The 11902-nt window shown below is 37.2% G+C and overlaps 1 protein-coding gene across 1 annotated transcript in view; it reads left to right on the top strand.

Moving 5' to 3' along the window:
* The first annotated feature begins 355 nt into the window (after positions 1 to 355).
* PCBD2 (pterin-4 alpha-carbinolamine dehydratase 2) overlaps positions 356 to 11902 on the top strand; it is a 37431-nt gene continuing 25884 nt past the window's right edge. The window contains exons 1-2 of the mRNA XM_083352698.1: positions 356 to 530; positions 8131 to 8262. Of these exons, the coding sequence (XP_083208824.1) occupies positions 414 to 530; positions 8131 to 8262 (249 nt within the window). The 5' untranslated portion in view covers positions 356 to 413. The remainder of the gene's footprint in view (positions 531 to 8130; positions 8263 to 11902) is intronic.

Below are 11902 nucleotides of genomic sequence, written 5' to 3'. Positions count from 1 at the left end.
GATAGATAGATAGATAGATAGATAGATAGATAGATAGATAGATAGATAGCAAGCCACCTGTAGCTGCTGCCGCCTGGGGTGGCAAATGGCTGGGGAAGGCGCCAACTCTGATCCCTCACCCCAATTAGTGTAAGAACTTTTCACACTCTACTGAGAATACCCAACCCATTTCGGGCATCCGGGAAAGGCTCAAGCCAAGCTCTTTCCCTCGGGGAGAACCAGGGATCGCCACGTCTTCGGAGCCCAGCCTGAGAAGATCGACTTGCGCCTGCTATCCAAAGGGCTGAGCAGGTCGGGGAGCGCTGGCGCGAGATCACGGCCAGAGGCTCCCCCTGGCGGCCGCCAAGACTTTGGGGCGGCCGCGGCGCAGGCGCAGGCGCTCGCTGGAGGGGGCGGAGATGCCCGCCTGAGCCATGCTGAACCCCCGCGGGCCAGGATCGGGGCGGCTGCTGCTGCTGCTGCTGCGAGGGGGCCTGCTGGCTGTGGGAGGCCGGGGCTGCGGTGGCGGCCGGAGCAACTTCTCAGCTATGGTGAGCGGCTGAGCAGCAAAGGAGCGATCCTCCTCGCAACGATTTGACATATTAGGGGGCGGCGGGAGGGTCAGCGTAAAATGTGGCCCGGTGACCTTTATTCATATTGGTTTGCTTTCTTTGCAGCTCTTCAACTGCGGTTTTAAACGTTTACAAGGACAGTTTAGGGAAAGCTGACTTGGAAATCCGGGTTTGAGCCTCTCGGCTCTTTTTTTTGCGCGGGAGAAGCTCAAAGGGAATGTGAAATGTTCCTAGCACGTGTAATTCGAAGATCCAAATTTGCAATTGGCGTCTTCCCTTTTTCGTCCTGACTTAACGATCTTCCTTACTGGAAGCTCTTTGCATTAAACCTGGATCTGGCTGGGATTGCTTCGGATTCGGGGCAGGAGGATCCTATATCTAAATACAGGAAGTAGGTGGCTCAATTGCCCTTCTTACCAGCTTAATTCTTAAATCGGCTTTCAGGTTCTGCTCATATGCCTCCTGATGAAACGATTCAGAGTCGTTGGGGAGCGAGCAGAGTACAAATTTAATAAATAGCACTAATAATTTAGGTTCACCAGTTAACTATAAATAGGCAGGACAAAAATACTACCTTCACAAAGTCTTTTTGTGCTGTTGTGTGGCTCTCAATATTTCTCTGCTTAGTAAATGATTGATCTTGCAACAGCTTTCATAGGGATAATCAGTGTTGCAGCAAAAGATATTGGAGCATCTTAAATGAACACATTTATTATGAATGTTTTTGTGGAAAATAGTCCAGAGAAAATTACAATTTTAAAATAACTTTTAAATGCCAGATTGGTTCTTTTTTCCTTATGGATTTTGTACATTGGTTAATGAAGGCTTGTACTAAACAGCAGACTAGTGCTACAGGTACATTACTACCTGTATCTGTGGCTTCTCATCTGTAATGGACAATTTTCTATAATCAAGTGACTACCAATTGCTTTGCTTATTATGGCATGTTAGGCATAACAGCAGGTTAGGCAAGTATAAATCTGTTCTACTTTGGAAAACTAATGAGATTTTTTTTACATAGTGATCTAGTGCTTGTTTATACAAAATGAAATCCCACTCAGAACTAATTCCCAAGTAAGCATCTGTGGCTACGGACACAATTTGCAACCTAGTAAGTGCTAAAATACCCCGAACATATTTCAGAATAAAATTATTTAAAAGTAACCTTTATACATTATATTCATTCTTATGAATCACGTCTTCAAGAGTTTGCCTGTTAATGGATGGAGCCTTCTCACATATGGCATATAATTTGCTTATTCATCTAAAATATTATTTGGGTAATATAATGTAATCAAGATAGATTTTTTTGTTCATTTAGTATATTGTTCCTTGTCTGTTACACACACGCACACACATGCGCGCACACACACACACACACACACACACACTCTTTATGCAATTGCTTCATCAGACATCCTGAGAGGAAGATTGTGCATCAAATAATATGCTCACAGCTCCAGTTTTTGGAACAGCTGAATAGAAATGGTGAAGTTGCGATATGACACTGTTTGCGTATTAATGGCCCAATAGTTACTTTAAGTAACCTTGAATTCAGGAACAGATTGCAACCCTGTGTGTATTCATCTGGCAAACAAGCAGTGTGTTAGTTTTGAAATTCAAGAATGAAGTTCAGGCATGCATTGAACAGCAATCATTGAAGTAATGACAATGTAGGAAGCTATTAATAATAGTACATAATAGCTAACATACAAAACCAAGAATCTCTAATACATTTTCTTAGATATATTCTCAGTGTGTGGGTCTAAAGCTTGCAATTGGTGGCTTTTAACTGAAGACTCATGGGTTATTTGATCTGTTGATCTGAGTTACATACTGATATTTCAAACTTAAAAACTTGATTTTTCTATATATCATATACCAGATTATTCTTAAAAAGGAAATACTGCTTTCTTATTTCACATTTTGAAATATATATTTTAATAATTTCTAAAAATATATAGGAGAAAGCTTTCAGATAAGCATAGACCCAAAATAGTTTGACATAGTTTTCCAGGAAAGAACTGCTAAAGAGGAAATGGAAATTGTACAACATTACAAAGGAATGGTGAGTGGACATTGAAATGTCAACAGTTAACAAAAAGCCATATATGACCCATGATCTATGATTGCATCCTACCACATAACTGGTTAAAGGTGGTAAGTAAATAAAAGTAGACATTTGAAGTCATGTAAGAAAAATAAAATATCTCCCTGGGCCAATCGATTCTATCTCCATTATCAGTTACTCATGTAGAATTAGTAGTTAATAATAAATGGCATGCAGACAATACAGTATGTCTGGAAAAATTAAAAAGAGATAATGGCCATATCTTGCTTTCCAAATTCTCTCTGCATTCTTAACAATTTATTATCATTATTTTGTCTGAAAGTGATAATGTGTAATATTTATTTGCAGAAAAAATACATTGACCACAGATAGTCCTCTACTTATGATTGGTTGCTTAGTGAACATTTGGAGTTATTGCAGACACCCCACTCACACCCCACACCCGACAAAAAAGTTGGTTAGAATCCGATCCTGAAGTTATGGTTGCTGCAGAATCCCCTTATGACTGACTGCTTATCTCCCTGTACCCACTGGGTCCCTGCAGGCCTTGGGTCTGCTTCCACCCACCTGCCTACCTGGGCTCCACTTCGTTCTCACTTTTTTGAGAACTCTGGAGTTAGAGTTAGGGAAAGGGGACAAGCCACAAAACACCTTGTTTTGCTTCCCTAATGAGGCTTCACAGCATTCCATAGTGTTGCAAAATTCTGCAGAGCTCATGTTAGGGAATATTCCGGAATCAGATGCCATTTTCCTAGTGGCCACATTTCAGTGTGGCTGCCTCCAGGATTGTGCCACCCAGCTCAGGAAGGAGCGGTCTGTCCACTTTTCTTAGCCCAACCTTGAGCTCCAGAGGTCTTAAAGAGAGAAGATGGATGTGGGGCCTATTGGATGAGAAGTTGGCGGAAGCGCTGCAGGGACCCAGAGGGGCAGGAAATGGAGCATGGGGTGCCTCAAGGTGTTAGAGGCTTTGAAACACCCTGGGGTAGGGCCTGGACTAGCTACCCAGGTTCTCTGAGGCACCCCATGCTCTGCTTAACAACCTGCATGTTTGTTTAACAACTAAGAATGGGGGTGTCATAAATGAGGTGATCATGTGGGTACTTAACACTTGTCATGATATCTGGCTGCAGGCTCTATTACAGTTGTGAGTCGAGGACTAGCTATATGTTAAAATTAATCAAAAAGACCCCTATGTGCAATAGAAGTACTTTGCTCCTTCATAGGCATTATTTTCTTAAATCGTAGTATTTCAGCAGTATCCATTGTTAACAGTATTTATGTTATATACTAATTATTAAAATAGAAATGATTCATTAGCCATTTTTAGACTTTAAGTGTTGATTATTACTGTATTGTTCATCTTTTAATATGCAATTAATTTGTTTAATAATAAAGTATTACTACTGTTTTTATCATGTATTTTATTCTATAATATTTTAATTATGTAAAGCTAATTGAATGTTTTAACTTTGCAAATATAATATGAAGAAGCTTTTCTATTGGATCTTGGTAACTCAGAAAAATATTTTTTTTTAAATTGATTCATGCTGAATTCCCATCCATCAGTAAATAATAATTGCAAATATAAATGAGGGATATCGACATTATATAATTAGTAAAAGTATTATTGATTATTAATTACTATAAATATCTTTTCAGTAAGGCTAAATAAAGAATTTACTTGATATATATGTTAACTGCAGCTTTCTTTATTGTTATACTATTTACATGATTATTCCTAATTTTTGTCTATATAATTATGTCATATTTATATTTAAGATCTCTATTATTTCTTATTTAGAATGTTTAAATTCTATCTCACTGAATAAGTACTTACATGTGAAATATAGTGGCACCTAGTGGACAAAATACTCTGTGTATAACAAATGTAATTATTCAAATTAATAGGATTGATGTTTCAAAAATTGTCCACTTTACATACATATCTGAAGTTTCAATTGAATTTCAGGGATTTATAATATTTAATCTGATTTATTTGAAATGTTTGTTTGAATGCCAGATTGTCTTGAAGAAGTGCTGTTAGTTTTTTCCTTTGAGGAAATTGGTTGATAGGAAGTTTATTTATTGTTTAGTGTTTATAAACTGTAGAAATAGAAAGTAGTGAATTATGTAAAATGAAATTTGTTAAAAACAAATCAGTATACTGGTACATATTAAATCAAACTTTGAAGCAAGACTACTCCAGATATCCTTCTTAAATCATTTTTAAATTCATGGTTGAATTTAAATCTAGTTTATCATTTTATTTTTAACTACATTAAATAACCTAATCCATTTTTCAAAATGTTTAGATTGATTTCAAAAGCCAGTTCAGAATAAAAGATTCTTCTGTAATATAGGAACTTAGATTTGTTTTTTTCTTGGTTTCTAATATAGTTTTATTTACTTCCCCTCAGAAGTAAACTCTAGCAGGCCCATTCTCCCTGCGAATTGCAGACTATGAGTTCTGCCACTCCATAATTCCATCCCATGTGCAAAACATCCCTGAAGATATTCATGTCTGTTTATGATCATTTTTTTTATCCTGACAAGGATACTTATTATTCTTTTTGCCAATAAATTATTCCTTGCAGATGGTTTTTGCCAAGGATGTAGAAAGAATGCTTTCAAGTTTCCAGCTACCCAGTAGCTGAGAAAAAAATGGCAGCTCAACTGCCTATATTTTTCTTTCAAATTTTATATGTTGGTAACATTCATGGTTTTCACATTGAGAGAACAACATCTGCTGTTTTAGCACTAGGCTTCTGGAGAACAGAAAATCTACGATTATATAGAAATGTGCAGGGGCATTATATTGGAATGCCATCTAAAAAACACAAATTTTGTTCATCATTCTAACTGCGATAAATGTGTCTTGTGGATCTTCCAGTAATAAGGATTTGGATAAGTGTATGGGATTGTGATCATCACTGTTCTTGTTAATGAAGAATATACACTGCCTGACTGATACAGTAAATATTACATATTAAAAGATTTGAAGGGAGTGTTAAGAGAGTGCTTGGAACAGTTTTGTGGAATTCTTAAGACTGTTGAAAACAATCTTGGCAGTTTATATTGTTGATTGCATCTGGTTAAAAAAAGTTTAAATTTGTAGGTATCTCCAAACTTGATTAGCAGAAAAGTGAGAAATAAAGCAGGGTGATGGGCAGTCTGTCCAATCAGAAAATAGATGCCTATAGATAGCTTTGTGGGTTCACCTACAATGGTTGCTAGAGAAGGGACAGAGAAAACTTAATTTTAAAAACACGCCAAGGAAACATAATATTTTAGATTTTACTCTGTATTACTATGCATTTGGAGAGTTACAGTCAGCAGGTGGTGTTAAGCTGCAGAGATTGGATATTCCAGAATGTGATAAACTGCAAAGAGAGAAATATTTGTAAATATGTGTCTAACATGCAGATGATGTAAAAACCATCCATATAGATGAAACAGTCAGCCAGATTTTAAAAGTCTCTGCTTACCTAAAATATAATATGAAGGCATGTGTTTGTCAGAGCAGAATATGCTGCATTATGTGTAAGATTGTTTTCTTATTTTAAAAATAACTTTCATTTTTGTCCCGCGGGAGCCATAGCAAAATAACCTGAACCAAGAAATCACCTCACCAGACAGTGTTCTCTTTTTAACTTTTTACAAACCTATTCTTCCTTTCTAATAATTCAATTTTTTTGTTCTTTTCCCAGAATTATCTCTCTTAAGCTTTAGTAATTCAGAGTCCTTTGGGAGATCTCCTTCTTTAGGGAGGTTTCCCTCAAAAAAATTAGTTTTTCAAATTTCAAAGGTGTCTGAGAATATGCCTTTTAGTTTTACATGGATGTTGCTGTTTGTTTATATAAGGGCAGGCATTTTCTCTGCATTTGACTTTATATTGTTAATTGCTTATATTTTAGTATTACAATGACATGGGAATAAAGGGACAGCCTAGATACTGCTAAATTTCATCCATTGTTTCTCAGTTAAATCAATGTCTAAGCATATTTGCCAAGTAATAGTACAGTAATAATTTTGCTGCTTAGACATTCATTGAGCATCCTGAAATAGCTGAGAATTCCGTCAGCTGAGCTTTTTTTATTTATTCATGCTTAATTAAGGAAAAGAGTTTAACAAACATAGTATAAGTAGTATTTAGGGCCTCTGCAAAAGTAATGCTTTAGTCCAGGGGTGTCAAACTCAAATTTCACTGAGGGCCGCATCAGCATTGCGTTTGCCCTCAGGGGGCCGGGTGGGTGTGGCCTGGGTGGGTGTGGCCTACTGGGTGGGCGTGGCCAGCTCTGCATTGTTCGCATCAAGGGTGCCTATGGGGGCCTGGGCAGGAGTGGGAAAGATCTGAGGGTCTCTGGCAGAAGGAGGGTCTCTGGGCCAGGGCCAAGGCAGTGGGGGCCGTTCCCTCACTGTTTCCAGGATGGCTTCTCGGGCCGCATGAAACCACTTCGCGGGCCGGATCCGGCCCCCGGGCCTTGTGTTTGACATGTCTGCTTTAGTCCCTCTTTGTTTTTCTTTGCTGATCCAGAAAATGTACCTTTTAAAATAAGATTTTCAAAATAAAATTATTGGACGTAATTAGATTAGCATTACTTTAAATTTAACATTGTTTATATTATTCTCCCCAGAGTTATGGATAGTGAGATGGGCAGCATATAAATTTAATAAATAAATTAGGAGAAGGAGCTATGTTTTTTAATTATGGTTAAAAGATCCGAGAGATGAAACCTTATAAAAGAATAGTATGTTTAGCATTGTACTGAGATGAAGTAGCTTTTATCAATGAAAATGTGGGTAATAATATTATTATATCCTTAATGTGTCCCAGGAACTCTATTGTTGGTCCACCAAATGGATTAAAAGATCTTGAAATTAATTTCCAGTGTTAAGCATATATAAACATAAAACTATATTTGAGTGATTAAAAGTCACTATTAGTAAAACTGAAGACATTTTTATTTGTTATTCGGTGTTCAGATTTCAGTGGGAGATGAGCATGCTTCCCTTCTGTTAGAAGTAATGTAAAAGTATTTTCATTTCTAGTGGATTATGTTTGCTAATTATACAACAGCATCTGCTCCCATCTCCTCTGTTCTAGGACAGTGCAAACTTACCACGTGCCCCATTTACTCAAATGCAAATATCAATTATGTTTGTTTTCTATCTAAGATGCTGCCTAAGAGGTGTTAGTTTGGATGCTACTTCATATTCTAAATATAATTTATTTTATTTTATTATTTTATTTTATTAAATTTATATACCGCCCTTTCCCGAAGGACTCAGGGCGGTTTACAGGGCATTTAAAACAACCAATACAAAAGTGAATCCATATATGACTTTAGGGGCGGGAGCAGAATCAACCTGTACAATTCTATTTGTGAAGACACAACCAGTAATATTTGCAAATATTTAATGCAATGTGGTCTCTTTTGTGTAATAATCATCTGTATGGTTAACTTGTATTTATGATGCTTCCCGCCCCCCCTTTCTTTGCCATCATAGTCTTCACAATCTAGCTGGTTGAGCACGGAAGAAAGAAACCAAGCTTTGTATGATCTTAAAGCTGCTGGCTGGTCTGAACTCACTGAAAGAGATGCTATATTCAGAGAATTCATATTCAAAACTTTTAATCAGGTAAATACCATTAATAATATTCTTGATTTAAAGGAAATATATTTGTCTTGATTCTCCTTTGTACTTGAAAAAACCATATGCTACCAGACTCTGTTATTTAGAGTTTTACAACTTGATGATGATGATGATGATTTTTCTTTAAAAATATGAAAAGTGATACATTTTTTTAAAGTATGGTAAAATTTTGTACTGAATAAGACCCAACCTATTTATATTTGACTGGAACTTTAAAGTCTAATTGCTATAATTGTTCTTCAGAAATTAAACTGTATTTTTTCAAATGTTGAAAATGTCAAAAGTTTACAATCTTGTGGGGCTCCATTACTAGCTGTCTGGGTCCACATGTGGCTTGTGGGCTGTGGGTTGGACATGTCTGATTTAGAGCTGGTTAATTTGGTTTAAAATGCTAATGAGGAGTCTTTAAATTGACAAGTTAGTGGATTGCAATACTTCTAATCTTCATTTAAAAACTGAATAATATTAATTAATGGTATTTAAAACCGGAACTGGAGAGACTTATTTATTTATTTATTTAGATTTATATACCGCCCTTTCCCGAAGGACTCAGGGCGATTTACAGGGCATTTAAAAGAAAGTCAATACAAACGTTAAAACAAATTAAAAAAGATTAAATAAAACCCTGAGAAAAATAAAAAACCCAGTTAAAATTAAAATTAAAAAATTCTCAGCCTGGGCCAGAGAGCTCGAAGAGCCAGGTCTTCAGGTCCCGGCGGAATGAACGGAGGTCGGGGGCAGTCCTAAGCTCCGCAGGCAGCTGGTTCCACAGGGCAGGCGCACCCACTGAGGAGGCCCTACCCCTGGGTGTTACCCGCCGGCAATCTAACCGGCGGCACCCTGAGAAGACCCTCCCTGTGGGAACGCACTGGACGAAGGGAGCTTGATGCTGGTAGCAGGTGTTCCCTCAAATATCCCGGACCCTCGCCATTTAGGGCTTTATAGGTCATCACCAGCACTTATATTCACACCTAAATTCAAGAATGTATAGATATTTTTTATTTGGGAAGCTGGAATACTTTTATGTTTTAATTTTGTGCATATGCATAAAATGATCATATTTACTTACTCTAATGTTCTCTTTGATGATCTGTCTAAAGGCTCATTTAGTTCAGACATGAGTCTTCTCTGTTAATTCATGCTTGTTCTACTTCAGGGGTCCCCAACACCCAGTCCGTGGACCAGTACTGGGCCGCAGCATGCCAGCAACCGGTCCGCACAAACAAGGAAAGCCCCATCCACAGGATTCAGGCAGCACACAAAAACACGCCCCCTCTGGTCCATGGAAAAAACTCTCTCCATGTAACCGGTCCCTGGTGCCCAAAAGGTTGGGGACCTCTGTTCTACTTGACCATATCATTGTACCTTTAGAAAAAACAGCATTGAGTAGGCATGTCAGGCATGAATGATACTAAGAAAGGCTTGCTGAAGAAACCATAGTGATTTGGTTTATACACAAATTACCCTGTATCTTGCATTAGCTTGACATGTGGGTATATTCAGAAATAATTTGCCTAAAGCTATCTAGTGAGCTTATGATATAGGCTACATAACCATCTGTTCCGAACCAGGATGATGTCAATATGATAAAACGTGTTATGAGCTCCCCCTTTTGTACTTGAATTGCAGGATCACTTGCATGTGCAGAAGGGATGGAGTGTGCACTGCAACATCTTAACACATCCTGTCACCTTCTCAAATTTCCCCCTACCATGAGTGCCTGTGGAAAGCAAGATTTAGGGACTTCCTGATTCGTTTACTTACCATGTTAGCACAATGCAAAGAGGTCTGTGTTTACTGACATTACAGATGAAAATATATCAATAAAAAAACTAGGTTCTATTTTTGTAGAATTCATTGTTCTCAAGTAATTAATTTAAATAACACCGGTAAATTCATGAAGAATTAGGCTGTCAGCGGCTACTAGTTCTGATATCTGTTTGCTACTTCTGGAATCAGTGGACCATGTGTTAAATACCACCTGCCAGGAAAGTAGTAAAAAAAAAAGGATATCATTTTTTCATCAACTTTTGGTGAACTTTTGGAAAACATCTGATTGACCCTTATTGTTGGATCAGAAGAATTTGGCCTAATCCCTAATAGGAAAGGTGACTGGTAGAAAATTGAAAATATAATTTTGTTTTGTTTCTTAGATGGAAAAATGGAAGCAAATTGTTCTTATGCGTTAGCATTTTAAAAAGCCTTTTTCTTCAGAAAGGAAAAAAAGAGAGGGAAATAGTTGTTAAGGGGAAAATAAAATATATCATGTTCCTTTGTTCATGTAATGTAGCTCTGCATTGGCAATTATGTAATATGAATATAAGTTGAGGGCACTGTCTGTTAGCGACCTTTTAAGTCCATATTTTATAAAACATGCTTGTCAACATTACGATAAAATTTGGTAGTGTAGCATTCATTAATCCTACTCTGAGATGAGAAATTAAATAGGGAGTTGAAATGCTAGTGTATTATGTACAGGTAGTCCTTGACCTAAGACTAATTGAGTCCCAAATTTCCATTGCTAAGCAAGACAGTTCTTAAGTGAATTTTGCCTCATTTTTATGACCTTTCTTGCCACAGTTGTTAAGTGAATTGCTGCAGTTGTAAACTTAGTAACACGGTTGTTAAGTGAATCTAGTTTTCTGATTGACATTGCTCGTCAGAAGGTTGCATAATCACATGACCTTGGGATACTGCTACCGTCGTAAATAAACACCGATTGCCAGGCTTCCAAATTTTGATCACACAACCACAGGAGTGCTGCAAAAGTCGTAAGTTAAAAATGGTCATAAGTCCCTATTTTTGTTCCATTGTAACTTTAAATAATCATGAAACCACTGGTTTTAGGTCAGGGACTTAAATATTGATATAATTCTTTGTTCCTGAGAGGTATCCAGGGGCGCCATTGTGGCATCGTATGTGGAATCTCACATAGAAATCAAAAGTTTTCTAAGTCTTTTTCTAAACTTTGAAAGATGTGTATTTCTAAATGTTTAGAGATAAGGCTATTCTTTTACTATTTATATATTTATATCCTCCAGGTCACTCCTGTTTATTTTGAACCTAAGCCTATCTTTTGAAAATAACTTCATTACTTAACGGAATATCCTCTCAAAAAGAATTCCCTTTAGAATAATACATTTGACTGGAGGTAATTTTTTTCCTTTTCCCCCCTATTTTGCATTTCTTTTTATCTTTGAACTTGTTATACTTTTATTTTATTAAAACGTAGAAGGTAATTGTAGAGCTGGAAGACTCTTCTAATCCAACCCCCTGCTCAAGGCAGGAGACCTGTTGAAAAATCCTAATATGAACAATAATAAAAAAATAATAATTCTACACTCAAAGTTGTATTCACAAATCTAAGAGAGACCCTAGCCAACCAATTCTGGAAAATAGGAAAACCAAAAAGAAAGCACCCCTCCCGCCCCCAATTCAGACTTCAGCAAGGACAACATTGAATATGGGGCCTGTCACTCACTCACTGTGATAATATTCTTCTGGCTTTTTTAGGTGGAATTATAAAGTGTATGGTTGAAAGGTCAAAGACACGATATTCCTTATTTTTGTGTGCTTGTAGGAAGTTTCCTTCTTTCTGCTGTATGATCAGCTGGGTTTCCTGTTT

Source organism: Vipera ursinii, assembly GCF_947247035.1.
Source record: "Vipera ursinii genome assembly, chromosome: 2".
NCBI lineage: Eukaryota > Metazoa > Chordata > Lepidosauria > Squamata > Viperidae > Vipera > Vipera ursinii.
Note: the sequence above shows the minus strand (reverse complement) of the source record. Positions and strands in the feature narration are given on the sequence as shown.